This window comes from Bos taurus, chromosome 1 (genome assembly GCF_002263795.3).
Source record: "Bos taurus isolate L1 Dominette 01449 registration number 42190680 breed Hereford chromosome 1, ARS-UCD2.0, whole genome shotgun sequence".
NCBI lineage: Eukaryota > Metazoa > Chordata > Mammalia > Artiodactyla > Bovidae > Bos > Bos taurus.
In genome coordinates this window covers 152,597,196-152,612,177 of record NC_037328.1, presented here as the reverse complement: position 1 = coordinate 152,612,177, position 14,982 = coordinate 152,597,196, and the positions used below count along the sequence as shown (strand labels likewise).

General features: G+C 40.2%; 1 protein-coding gene across 1 annotated transcript in view; it reads left to right on the top strand.

Annotated features, from left to right (window-relative positions):
• Positions 1 to 12,376, top strand: part of HACL1 (2-hydroxyacyl-CoA lyase 1) — a 38,755-nt gene extending 26,379 nt beyond the window's left edge. Inside the window, 1 exon segment of the mRNA NM_001098949.1 lies at positions 12,221 to 12,376. Within this exon segment, the coding sequence (NP_001092419.1) occupies positions 12,221 to 12,253 (33 nt within the window). The 3' untranslated portion in view covers positions 12,254 to 12,376.
• Positions 12,377 to 14,982: the final 2,606 nt, after the last annotated feature.

The following is a 14,982-nucleotide window of genomic DNA, read 5'->3' as shown; positions in this document are numbered from 1 at the left end:
CTGTATAACACAGGGAACTATGTTCAAAAGTCTATTATAAGCCATAATGGAAAAGAATATGAAAAAGGGTATCTATATACATGTATAATGGAATCACTTTGCTATTCATCACAAATTCACACAACATTGTAAATCAACTAAGTATACTTCAATAAAATAAATTTGAAAACAAGCAAAAAAACCCACAAAGGAATTCAGTTTATACTGGAGTCACCAGGAAGTCTTCTCAGAAGTGATGCTTAAACTGAGAGCTGAAGGATAAGTAAGGAAGTAGGACATGCTCAGCAAAGAAGCGAGAAGAACACTGTGCACAGACTGTTTAGCAGGACAGAGCGTGGCAAGTCCAGGAAACTGAAAGAAGGCCAAAGTGGCCAGAAGGCAGAGAGTGGATATAGTCTCAATAGGATAGGAGATTATATAATAGGGTAATTTGGGCAATTATATTCAAAGTTACTTTGGCCTCTAAAGCAAAACTGCAGTATAGACTATACCAGTAAAATAAATGATAAAGTTTATAGCCTGCTCCTCTTCCATTCCAGATTAAGTTGCTTTTCATACTTACCTTTGTACTTTGATCCTGGTCCAGCTAATTTTGCTTTCTCTTAAATACCTGGCCTTCAAGCTTACACCTTGCATATCAGCTGTTGTTTTCAATGTTTTGTATATTTTTTCAAGGAGCTTTTGTCTTGGTTCTTTATACATCTGCTGTTAGATTTTCTTCTGTTTTGAACAAGGCAGTGGACAAATGGGCAAAATGGACACCTGGTAAATGAATGTAAATTACCTTATTTGGAATCTATGAAATGTACAGAATTGTACTGAAATTCTGTTTTTATAAAACAGATAACAAGGACTTTGGTAAAAGGAATAAAGGGGAACTACAAAACAGCCAGAAAAGAACAAAATGGCAATAAGTACATACCTATCAGTAATTACTTTAAATATTAATGTATTAAGTTCTTGAATCAAAGTAAATAGAGTAGCTGAATGGATAAAAGATACATCTATATGCTGCCTATAAGAGACTCACTTCAGTTATAAGAACACACACAGACTGAAAATAAAGAGATGGAAAAAAATAATCCGTGCAAATGGAAACCAGAGGAAAGCTAGAGTAGCTGTACTTCTATCAGATAAAATAGACTTCAGAACAAGAGACTGTAGCAAGAGAAAAAGAAGGGCATTGTGTAATGATAAAGGAGTCAATCCAACAAAAAGACATAACATTTATAAATATGACATAGGAAAGTACATAGACATACAACATAGGAAAGTACACGCATACACATGGATATAAAGCAAATATTTACAGACCTAAAGAGAGAGAGACATCAGTATAATAATATTCAGGAACTTTAACATCCACTTACATCAGTGATAGTTTCAGATCAGATCAGATCAGTCGTTCAGTCGTGTCTGACTCTTTGCGACCCCATGAATTGCAGCACGCCAGGCCTCCCTGTCCATCACCAACTCCTGGAGTTCACTCAGACTCCCGTCCATCGAGTCAGTGATGCCATCCAGCCATCTCATCCTCTGTCATCCCCTTCTCCTCTTGCCCCCAATCCCTCCCAGCATCAGAGTCTTTTCCAATGAGTCAACTCTTCGCATGAGGTGGCCAAAGTACTGGACTTTCAGCTTTAGCATCATTCCTTCCAAAGAAATCCCAGGGCTGACCTCTTTCAGAATGGACTGGTTGGATCTCCTTGCAGTCCAAGGGACTCTCAAGAGTCTTCTCCAACACCACAGTTCAAAAGCATCAATTCTTCGGCACTCAGCCTTCTTCACAGTCCAACTCTCACATCCATACATGACCACAGGAAAAACCATAGCCTTGACTAGACAAACCTTTGTTGGCAAAGTAATGTCTCTGCTTTTGAATATGCTATCTAGGTTGGTCATAACTTTCCTTCCAAGGAGTAAGCGTCTTTTAATTTCATGGCTGCAGTCACCATCTGCAGTGATTTTGGAGCCCAGAAAAATAAAGTCTGACACGGTTTCCACTGTTTCCCCATCTATTTCCCATGAAGTGGTGGGACCGGATGCCATGATCTTCATTTTCTGAATGTTGAACTTTAAGCCAACTTTTTCACTTTCTACTTTCACCTTCATCAAGAGGCTTTTTAGTTCCTCTTCACTTTCTGCCATAAGGGTGGTGTCATCTGTATATCTGAGGTTATTGATATTTCTCCCGGCAATCTTGATTCCAGCTTGTGTTTCTTCCAGTCCAGTGTTTCTCATAATGTACTCTGCATAGAAGTTAAATAAGCAGGGTGACAATATACAGCCTTGACGTACTCCTTTTCCTATTTGGAACCAGTCTGTTGTTCCATGTTCAGTTCTAACTGTTGCTTCCTGACCTGCATATAGGTTTCTCAAGAGGCAGATCAGGTGGTCTGGTATTCCCATCTCTTTCAGAATTTTCCACAGTTGATTGTGATCCACACATTCAAAGGCTTTGGCATAGTCAATAAAGCAGAAATAGATGTTTTTCTGGAACTCTCTTGCTTTTTCCATGATCCATCGGATGTTGGCAATTTGATCTCTGGTTCCTCTGCCTTTTCTAAAACCAGCTTGAACATGAGGAAGTTCACAGTTCACATATTGCTGAAGCCTGGCTTGGAGAATTTTAAGCATTACTTTACTAGCACGTGAGGTGAGTGCAGTTGTGCGGTAGTTTGAGCATTCTTTGGCATTGATAGCTTATCCAGACACAAAATCAGTTAGAAAACATCAACCTTCTATGACGCATTTGAACAGATGGACTTAACTTACTGACTGAAAACATTTCAGTATACACTTACATGACAAATCACTGGCCACAGGCGTTAGTTTCTGCAAAAACTCCCCAGTCAATAACGTATGTATTCAGAACATTCCTTTCAAAAACAACAGTATACACATTCTTTTCAAGTGCACATGAAACTTTCTCCAGGATAGATCATATGTTAGGACACAAAACAAATCTTCATAAATTTAAGAATAAAATCATACAAAGCATCTTTTTCAGCCACCATAGTGTGAAACTTGAAATCGATTACAAAAGAAAACTAGAAAATGTGGAGCTGAAACAACATGTTACTGAGCAGCAAAGGGGTCAAAGAATAAATTTTTAAAAAATTTAAATGAAAATGCTAATAAAATATATCAAAATGTATGGGATGCAGCAAAAGCAGGTCTCAGAAGTTCATAGCAATAAAAGCCTACCTCAAAAAACAAGAAAAATTTCAAACAACCTGACTTTACACTTGAAGAAACTAAGGGGGGAAAAAGCCCAAAGTTGTTAGAAGGAAGGAAATAACAAAGGTCAGAGCACATATAAATAGAGTCTAAAAGCACAGTAGAAAAGATTGATGTAACTTAACTCTGGTTCTTTGAATAGTTAAAACTGACACAACTTTATCTAGAATCAGCAAGAATAAAGGGAGAGGACTCAAAATCAGAAATGAAAGATGAGCCATTACAACTGATACTGTGGAAATATAAAAATTCATAGAGACTACTGTGAACAAATATATACTAATAAATTTGACAACCTAAATTTATGGATAAATTCCTAGAAACATGTAAACTACCAAGACTGAATCATGAAGAAATAAAAAATTTGAATAGACTGATTAGTAGTTAGAAGATTGAATTGGTAATCAAAACCTCTGAAACAAAAGTCCAGGACCAGGTGGCTTCATTGGTGAATTATACCAAACATTCAAAGCAGAATTAATATCAGTTCTTCTCAAATTCTTCCAGAAGATAAAGGAGGAAGGAACACTTGTGAAGTCATTTTTACAAGGCCAAATTTACCTCAATAACCAAGATCAGACAAGGATACCACAAGAAAAGAAAATTATCCTTGATGAACATAGATGTAAAAACCTTAATAAAATATTAGCAAACCAAATTCAACAATACATTAAAAAATTATATTGTATGATGAACTAGGGTTTATTCCAGGTATTTAAAAACAGTTGCTATCTACAAATCAGTCATTGTGGTACACTACATTAACAAAATGAAGGATAAAAATAATATGATCATCTCAATAGATGTTGTTTTGGTTCAGTCGCTCAATCCCTGTTCAACTCTTTGCAACCCCATGGAGTTTCCTGTCCTTCACCATCTCCTGGAGCTTGTTCACACTCATGTCCATTAAGTCAGTGATTCCATCCAACCATTTCATCTTCTGTCACCCTCTTCTCCTCCTACCTTCAGTCTTTTCCAGCTTCTGGGTCTTTTCTAATAAGTCAGCTCTTTGCATCAGGTGCCCAAAATATTGGAGCTTCAGCTTCAGCATCAGTCCTTCCCATGAATATTCAGGATTGATTTCCTTTAGGATTGACTGGTTTGATCTTGCAGTCCAAGGGACTTTTCAAGAGTCTTCTATAGCACCACAGTTCAAAAGCATCAATTCTTTGGTGCTCAGCTTTCTTTATGGTCCAATTCTCACATCCATACATGACTAGTGGAAAAAACGTAGCTTTCATGTAGATGAGCCTTTGTCAGCAAAGTAATGTCTCTGCTTTTTAATATGCTGTCTAGGTTTATCATAGCATTTCTTTCAAGGAGCAAGCCTCTTTCAATTTCATGGCTGCAGTCACCATTTGCAGTGATTTTGGAGCCCAAGAAAATAAAGTCTGTCACTTTCTATTGTTTCCCCATCTATTTGCCATGAACTGCTAGGAAAGATTGAGGGCAGGAGAAGAAGGGGATGACAGAGGATGAGATCAATGGACATGGGTTTGGGTGGACTCTGGAAGTTGGTGATGGACAGGGAAGCCTGGCATGCTGCGGTTCGTTGGGTCGCAAAGAGTCAGACACGACTGAGTGACTGAACTGAACTGAACTGATGGGACTGGATGCCATAATCTTAGTTTTTTGAATGTTGGGTTTTAAGCCAGCTTTTTCTCTCTCCTCTTTCACCTTCATCAAGAGGCTTTTTAATTCCTCTTTGCTTTCTGCCATAAGGGTGGTGTCATCTACGTATCTGAAGTTATTGATATTTCTCCTGGCAATCTTGATTCCAGCTTGCACTTCACCCAGCCCAGTATTTCACATGATGTTCACTGCATATAAGTTGAATAAGCAGGGTGACAGTATATAGCCTTGATATACTCCTTTCCCAATTTAGAACCAGTATTCCGTTGTTCCATGTCCAATTCTAACTGTTGCTCATTGACTTGAATACAGATTTCTCAGGAGGTAGGTAAGCTGGTCTGGTATTCTCATCTCTTTAAGGATGCTTCACAGTTTGTTGTGATCCACACAGTCAAAGGCTTTAGCATAGTCAGTAAAACAAGTAGATGACTTTCTGAAATTCTCCTGCTTTTTCTATGATCCAGCAGATGTTGGCAATTTGATCTCTGGTTCCTCTGCCTTTTCTAAATCCAGCTTGAACATCTGGAAGTTCTCGATTCACATACTGTTGAAACCTGGCTTGGAGAATCTTGAGCGTTATTTTGCTAGCATATGAAATCAATGCAACTGTGTGATAGTTTGAACATTTCTTGGCATTTCCCTTCTTTGGTATTAGAATGAAAACTGACCTTTTCTACTCCTGTGGCCACCGCTGATTTTTCCAAATTTGCTGGATTGTTGAGTGCTGTACTTTCACAGCATCATCTTTTAGGATTTGAAATAGCTCAACTGGAATTCCATCACCTCCACTAGCTTTGTTCGTAGTGATCCTTCCTAAGGCCCACTTGACTTCACACTCCAAGATGTCTGGCTCTAGGTGAGTGATCACACCTTTGTGGTTATCTGGATCATGAAGATCTTTTTTGTACAGTTCTTCTGTGTAGTCTTGCCACCTCTTCTTAATATCGTCTGCTTCTATTAGGTCCATACCATTTCTGTCTTTTATTGTGCCTGTCTTTGCATGAAATGTTTCATTTGTATCTCTAATTTTCTTGAAGAGATCTCTAGTCTTTCTCATTCTGTTGTTTTCCTCTATTTCTTTGCACTGATCACTTAGGAAGCTTTTCTTATCTCTCCTTGCTATTCTTTGGAACTCTGCGTTCAGATGATTTTATCTTTCCTTTTCTCCTGTGCCTTTCACTTTTCTTCTTTTCTCAGCTATTTGTAAGGCCTCCTCAGATAACTATTTTGCCTTCTTGCATTTCTTTTTCTTGGAGATGATTTTGATCACCACCTCTTGTACAATGTTATGAACCCCCATCCATAGTTCTTCAGGCATTCTGTCATATCTAATTCCTTGAATCTGTTTGTCACTTCCACTGTATAATTATGAAGGGTTTGATTTAGGTCATACCTGAATGGCCTAGTGGTTTTCTCTACTTTAATTTAAGTCTGAATTTTGCAATAAGGAATTCATGATCTGAGTCACAGCTCCTGGTCTTGTTTTTGCTGACTGTATAGAGCTTCTCCATCTTCGGCTGCAAAGAATATAATCAATCTAATTTTGGTATTGACCATCTGGTGATGTCCATGTGTAGAGTCTTCTCTTGTGTTGTTGGAAGAGGGTGTTCGCTATGACCAGTGCATTCTCTTGGCAAAACTCTGTTAGCCTTTGCCTTGCTTCATTTTGTACTCAAGGCCAAACTTGCCTGTTACACCAGGTATCTCTTGACTTCCTACTTTTGCCTTCCAGTACCCTATAATGAAAAGGACATCTTTTTGGAGTGTTAGTTCTAGAAGGTCTTGTAGGTCTTCATATCTCGGTTCAGACTTCAGCTTCTTTAGCATTAGTGGTTGGGGCATGGACTTGGATTACTATCATATTGCAGGTTTGCCTTGGAAATGAACAGAGATCATTCTGTCATTTTTGAGACTGCACCCAAGTACTGCATTTCAGACTCTTTTGTTGCCTATGAGGGCTACTCCATTTCTTCTAAGGAATTCTTGTCCACAGTAGTAGATATATTGGTTATCTGAGTTAAGTTCACCCATTCTAGTCCATGTTAGCTCAGTGATTCCTAAAATGGTTTGTAAATACACACAATGGGTTATTATTTAGCCGTAAAAAGGATGGAGTCTTAGCACTGCAACAACGTGGGTCGGCCTTGAATGCATTGTGCTGAGAGACTCAAGTCAGAGAGAGGTGAGTGTCATATGACCTCACGTATGGAGCCCCAAACAAAAACCCCAGCTCATAGGTGCAGAAAATGGGTTGGTGGTCGCCAGAGTTGGTGGGTGGGGAGTGGGCAAAATGGCCTATGGGGGTCAAAAGGTACAAACTTCCAGTTATAAATATAAGTCTTCGGAGATGTAATGAACAGCATGATAACTGTAGTTAATAATACTGTGTTGCATATTTGAAAGTTGCTAACCAAATAGCTATTACAAGTTCTCATTACAGTAAACATTTTTGTGACTATATGTAGTGATGGATGTTAGCTAGATTTGTTGTCATCATTTTTTGATGTGTACAAATGTCAGGTCATTGTGTTGTATACCTGAAATGAGTATAACGTGTGTGTGTGTTAGTCGCTCAGTTGTGTCAGACTCTGCAATCCCATGGACATAGCCTGCCAGACTCCTCTGTCTATGGAATTCTCCAGACACAAATACTGGAGTGGGTTGCCATTTTCTCCTCCAGGGGATCTTCCTGACCCAGGGACCGAACCCACGTCTCATGTCTTCTGCATTGGCAGGCGGGTTGTTTACCGCTGACGCCACCTGGGAAGCCCCTGAAATAAATGTAATGTTATGAGTCAATTATGGGGCCTTCCCAGTGGCTCAGTTCAGGGGCCACAGGAGGTGCAGGTTTGATCCCTGAGTCAGGAAGATCCCCTGGAGGAATGTATGGCATCCCACTCCAGTATTTCTGTCTGGATAATTCCATAGACAGAGGAACCTGGTGGGCCACAGTCCATAGGGTCGCAGAGAGTGGAGCATGACTGAAGCGACTTAGCATGCACGTGTGTCAATTATACTTCAATTAAAATTTAAAAACAGGGAGAGAAAGGCTTTGGCATAGCCTCTCTAGGCTCTTCTCATAGCAGAGAGAAGAGATACTTAAGAAGAAGCATGGTGATGGGGATGGTGAGCACAGAAAGACTAGGCCAGAAAGATGATGAGTTAGGTGAGATTAGCACAGTTTACATGGAGCAAGCAGCCAGACTGTTTTAAGATAGGTCAACTTTCAGAATCTGCTCAGTACCTTTGTGGGTTTATTGATCACCTTAGAAAGAAACTCTTTGTTCAGATAATTCTGTCTAGCTAGACACCCAATAGATAGGTTTTAAAATCCCGTGTCCTTTTGTCTAGCTGAGCACCTACTTTCCAGTAGCTGGGGTGTTAGTGTTGCAGCCAAGAGCCCCTCCTCCTGGCATCAGAGCATCAGAGCACTAAGGGCTAAAGCCCTGGTAAGTGCGGTCAGAGCACAGACAAAACAGACCGGTGTTATAGTCACAGGAGGGCCCTGACTGATTGTCCTCTCTCTGCTACCACGTTCACCTTTCTAAGTGATCTGCTTCTAGTGGTCTGTTGTGGGTTCTCTATGAACCTGGAGGATATTGCTGGAGAAATATAGCCTCCTACTTCCTCTTTTATAATTCCACGAGGATTATCCTTGTATTTTTTTGCATCTACTACTTCAACATATGTGTCTTCATTCCGGTAGAATTCCACTTATATTACAGTTTCTAAGCTGTTTACTTTTCATTGATTAATTATGTGTCCATTGCCATTTGTCATTTTTTTAAAACAAAGTACAGTTGATTTGCAGTACCATGTTAGTTTTAGGTATACAACATAGTGATTTTTATAGACTACACTCCATTTAAAGTTATTATAAAATATTGGCTATATTCCCTATGTGTGTTAGTCGCTTAGTCGTGTCCGACTCTTTGAGACCCCACAGACTGTAGCCCACCAGGCTTCTCTGTACATGGAATTCTCCAGGCAAGAATACTGGAGTGGATTGCCATTCCCTTCTCCAGAGGAACTTCCCAACCCAGGAATCGAACCCTGGTTTCCTGCATCACAGGCAGATTCTTTACCGTTTAAGCTACAGGGAAGTCTATTCCTATGCTGTGCAATATATCCTTGTAGCTTAGTTACTTTATACAGAGTAATTTGTGTCTCTGAATCTCATACCCCATCTCGTCCCTCCGCCTGTCCTTCTCCCCACTGGTGACCACTAGTTTGTTTCTGTATGTTTAAGTCTGAAAAGATAACATGCACCCCAGTGTTCAGAGCAACATTATTTACAATAGCTAAGATATGGAAGTAACCTAAGCGTCCATCAACCAATAAATGGATGAAGCAGATTCTTGTATGGACTTCCCCGGTGATTCAGTGGTAAAGAACCTGCCTGCCAATGCAGGAGACACAGGTTCAGTCCCTGATCTGGGAAGATGGGACATGCCACGGAGCAACGAAGCCCATGAGCTGCAACCACTGACTCTGTGCTCCAGAGCCTGGGAGCTGCAACTGCTGAGCCTGCAGGCTGTGACTGCTGACGCCCGTGCACTGCAGAGCCTGTGTGCCTCAGAGCCCGTGCACCTCAGAGCCTGTGCTCCACAGCAGGAGGAGCCACCGTGACGAGAAGCCCGCACTCTGCAACTAGAGAGGAGCCCTCGTTTGCTGCATCTAGAGAAAGGCCTGTGCAGCAGTGAAGACCCAGCACAGCCATAAATAAATGAATAAATAAATTTTTAAAAGATGTGATATACATGTACAATAGAACACTATTCAACCATAAAAAAGGAGATCCCATGATCTGCAGCAATGTGGATGGACCTAGAGGATATTATTCTTCGTGACATAAGGCAGACAGAGAAAGGGAAAGAGGAGCGACACTGGGTGTTGTCACTTCTTGATGTGGAATCTGAAGTAAAATGAATGAATGTGACTGTGAGCAAAGAAACAGACTCAGATACAGAGAACAGACTGCTGGTCACCACTTATCACTGATTCATGGTGTAGCGGGCTGCTTGCTGTACAGGGAGGACCTAATCTCTGCAGTTGCCAGTGTCCAGGCTCTATGGGTAGGATAGTTTCTGTCCTGGGAAAGGCTTCCGTGCACTGCTCTTTCTACCAAAGTTCTGCTTAGATGTGGGAGCTTGGTCCTCTTTCCTCCCTCATCTCCTCCTTTTTTAAAAAATTAATTTTTATTGGAGTATAGTTGGTTTATAGTGTGTTGGTTTCTGCTGTTCAGCAAAATTAACAGTTATTCATATATCCATTCTTTTTTAGATTCTCTTCCCATGTAGGTCACTACATAATATGACTAGAGTTCCCTGTGCGATACAGTAGGTTCTCATTAGTTACCTGTTTTATATATAGTAGTGTTTATATGTCAATCCCTGTCTCCCAGTTTCTTCCCTCCCCCACCATGCCTTTTTCCCCTTGGTAACCATAAGTTGGCAAGAATACACACAAGAACTATACAAAAAAGGCCTTAATGACCTGGATAACCATGGTAGTGTCATCACTCACCTAGAGCCAGACATCCTAGAGTGTGAAGTCAAGTGGGCCTTAGGAAGCATCACTACGAACAGAGCTAGTGGAGGTGATGGAATTCTACCTGAGCTATTTCAGATCTTAAAAGAAGATGCTGTTAAAGTACTGCACTCAGTATGCTAGCAAATTTGGAAAACTCAGCAGTGGCCACAGGACTGGAAAAGGTCAGTTTTCATTCTAAACCCAAAGAAGGGCAATGCCAAAGAATGTTCAAACGATCGTACAGTTGCACTCATTTCACAAGCTAGCAAGTTAATGCTCAAATCCTTCCAGCTATGCTTCAACAGTATGTGAACCGAAAACTTCCACGTGTACCAGCTGGATTTGGAAAAGGCAGATGATCAAATTGCCAACATCCATTGGGTGATAGAAAAAGCAAGGGACTTCCAAAAAAACATCTACCCCTGCTTCATTGACTACGCTAAAGCCTTTGACTATGGATCACAACAAACTGTGGAAAATTCTTAAAGAGATGGGAATACCAGACCACCTGACCTACCTCCTGAGAAACATGTATGCAGGTCAAGAAGCAACAGTTAGAACCAGACATGGAATAACAAACTGGTTCGAAATTGTGGAGGGAGTGTGTCAAGGCTTGTCACTCTGTTTATTTAACTTATATATGGAGTACATCATGAGAAATGCTGGGCTGGATGAAGCACAAGCTGAAATCAAGATTGCTGGGAGAAATATCAATAACCTCAGATATGCAGATTACACCACCTTCATGACAGAAAAGGAACAGGAACTAAAGAGCCTCTTGATGAAAGAGGAGAGTGAAAAAGCTGGCTTAAAACTCAGCATTCAAAAAACTAAGATCATGGCATCCAGTCCCATAACTTCATGGCAAATAGATGGGAAACAATGGAAACAGTGACAGACCATTTTCTTGGGCTCCAAAATCACTGTGGACGGTGACTGCAGCTATTAAATTAAAAGACGCTTGCTCCTTGGAACAAAAGCTATGACAAAGCATATTAAAAAGCAGAGACATTACTTTGTTGACAAAGGTCCATCTAGTCAAAGCTATGATTTTTCCAGTAGTCATGTGCAGATGTGAAAGTTGGACCTTAAAGAAAGCTGAGCGCCAAAGAATTGATGCTTTCAAACTGTGGTGTTGGAGAAGATGCTTGAGAGTCCCTTGGACTGCAAGGAGATCCAACCAGTCCATCCTAAAGGAAATCATTCCTGAGTGTTCATTGGAAGGACTGATGCTGAAGCTCAAGCTCCAATACTTTGGCCACCTGATGTGAAGAGCTGATTCACTGGAAAAGACCCTGATGCTGGGAAAGACTGAAGGCGGGAGGAGAAGGGGACGACAGAGGATGAGATGGTTGGATGGCATCACTGACTCGATGGATGTGAGTATGAGCAAGCTCCGGGAGATGGTGATGGACAGGGGGGCCTGGTGTATACTGCAGTCCATGGGGTCACAAAGTTGGACACAACTGAGCGACTGAACAATGACAAACCATAAGTTTGTTTTCTACATATTTCTGTTTTGTAGTATTTCTGCTTCTTTCATACTCTATAGTTTTTTTGTCTGCCCTGATTACTATTAATGGGGCAAGATTCAGAAAGTGATATTAGGTTGTTTTGTAGGAAGAGACAGAAGATTCACTAATAGATTTTTAGCTCCTTTTTAGGAAAAGCTGTAGATCAAAGACAAAACTCATTTACCCCCACTGTGGCTAGTGTCGTTATAATGGGACTTTTGGATTTTAGAGCAAGCAAGATAGGATATAGTTTGATGTAGTTATTTCTTTTGACTGAATATTTGTTTCTTTTCTTTTTTTAGGATTTTCACTGGCTGACCCGGTCTAATCTGTAAAGATGCCAATGAATGACTTGAAGAGTTTTCTCTTTCCTATAAGATGGAATTTTATTTTTCAAAACAAAATTACTATAATCTTAAAATTGTCATGCAAAAATTAAATAAAACATTTCTAAGTGACATTTTATAGTATAGGAATTGATTGAAAATATAAAAAGCTACCAGAATCCTACCACAGAAATAACCATTTACAGATGGAAGAAGGGGTTAATTACATTGTATTGTGACTACCTAACTGTTGAATTACACATCAGTATTCTTTTAAACGAATCCCTTCTTAACATCACATATCTTTTAGAAACCTCTTCAGACAAAAAACAGTTTCAAGAACTGTATACTGAGAGGCATGTTGAGTGAGTTGGAATACCTGGACTGTTTCTGCCTCGTGGTTTATCCACTGAGCACTTCGTTCGTTAGTCTGCCCAGTGTCTGATGGGGCTTGTTCTACACTATAAGTTGTGTGTTTGTTTTCTTTTTCTGGAAAGAACTTACCAAGCCAAAGGAGAAGTCACATCACACCCAAACTAATAATTTCAGGGTATGTTTGGATTATCAACCTCAGTGTATGTGTACCACATTGAGAGCAACTGTCAGCAGCCTTAATATATAGAGAACTCTTGTTGATAAGAAAACTGTTAATGCACTAGTCAGAAAATGGGCAAAGGGCATGAATGTATAATTAATAGAAAAAAGCAAATGATCAATCAGAGTATGAGTATGAATACAAATGAGTATGTAAGTTAAACTTGAAAACCTCTTTTATACCCCAGCTCCTCGGCAAAGCACTTTTAAAATTACAGTTTTCAGCATTTGGTGAGGGTGAAATGAAGAGCGGAGCACTGTGTCGAAATTGGTGCAAATTTCACTGAGGGATTCTAGCAGTGTTTGTATTCACAATCATAAAGTGTTCATACCCCATAACTTTGGACCCAGTGGGCGTATTTCAAGAATGTAGTTTAAAGAAATAATGAAATATTTCGTCAAATATTTATTTGTAAGCCCCTTCAGCATGGCTTTATTTAGGAACAACCCCAGTGTTTAATGATAAGACATTGGTTATATAAGTTATGGTTTTTCAACATCATAAAATAAAAATTGTGTTGAAGAGAATGTTTATTAATGGAGAAATAAATGACAACCCACTCCGGTATTCTTGCTTGGAAAATCCCATGGACAGAGGAGCCTGGTGGGGCCCGTGGGGTCCCAAAGAGATGTGACTGAGCATAATCACAGCTACCAAAATGGATGGGTTCAGGATATACATCTGTACTCATTCACAGATAATATACATAGAGAAAAAAGGTGGGCATGAAGTAAACCAAAATTTTGATATATCTTGGTGATGGTATGTAAGTAATTTTTATTTTTTGTACGTTTTTTCCTACTTGTGTAAGATTTTAAAATGAAAATTGTTATATAATTGTATTCTCAGAAACATATTGTTTTAAGAAAATACTAGAAATGGAAATTATTTTCAGAGTTCTTGTTTATTATCTGCAGTTTTATATATGAATTGGGGTATAGGACTTTATATCTAAGTTCAGCTAGTTTGACTGTGTCATACACATCAGACTTGTATCCATCCATTGGCTTGTTAGGGACCTAAGTGACCTCCGCGAAGCGGTGGCCTCCAGCTTTGAGGTATGAGCCGAGGAGATGCTTGCATGAAGATGTGGTTTCACGTGACAAGCGCATGAGATCAGGCCCCCCTCTTCCCCGGCAGGTCCCCTTATGGAGTTCTGCGACACACACTGCAGAGCCTGGGCTGCAGAGGAGAAGCAGAGAGTGGGTGGCCCTGTCATCTCACCGGGTGTCCCGTGCTCCCCGTGGACGCTTACCAGGGTCCAGCCCCGGTGGATCCAGGGAATTCGAAGCTGGGACGGTGTCGGCGATCAGGAAACAATAGCTTATTTAAATGTTAATTAAAGATATAAAGAGTGGTTAAATAAGGATAGCTCAGCGAAGAAATTCAGTGAAGAAAAGAGGCTGAATAACTTGGTTTACCTTGAAAGCTAATAAAATTCCAGGACAAGGGATTTGCGTCACATATGTAGGCCGCAGGCGTCCTCCCGTTCTCCCAAAGGAGAGGAGACACTAAGGCCTCCCCAGTCAGATCTTAGAAGCCCAGGCATAATTAGTAGGCTTGACGAGCCTCCACGCTCCAGATTGGAATTCAGCCAGAAGGTGAGAGAAAGAACGACATGGGGAGACCAAGCTTCGGTGAATAAGGCCTGCATTTTATTTTCCAAAGTAGTTTTTATACCTTAAGTTGTGCGTGGAGGATAACGGGGGAAGGTCAGCAGTCCTTGATCCTTATCGAAGCCAGGCTTTCAAACTTATCATATGCAAAAGTTTAGGTGATTTACATCATCTTCTGGCCAGGAGGCCTGTTAACATTTTATGACCCTTTCTTCATTTTTCTCTAAAGGTGATTATTCTAAAGTCAGGCACCACCCTCCGAAAGCATTAGATAAAGTGCATTCCTATAGGGCAAACGTGTGTTGGGCTATAAAAAGAAAAGAATTAACTCAAGGGTCCAAGGTTACAAACATTAAAGCTACTACTTACATTCCTATACACCAATTATATTAATCAATACATTCCCAGGGACACAGTAGGTAGGGATATGGAAACTTAGCAGAAAACATTGGCCCAACAAGTGAAAAACCCTTCACCAATAGAATTTCTAATCAATCTTTTAACTGCTCAAAGGAATCTGTATTTAG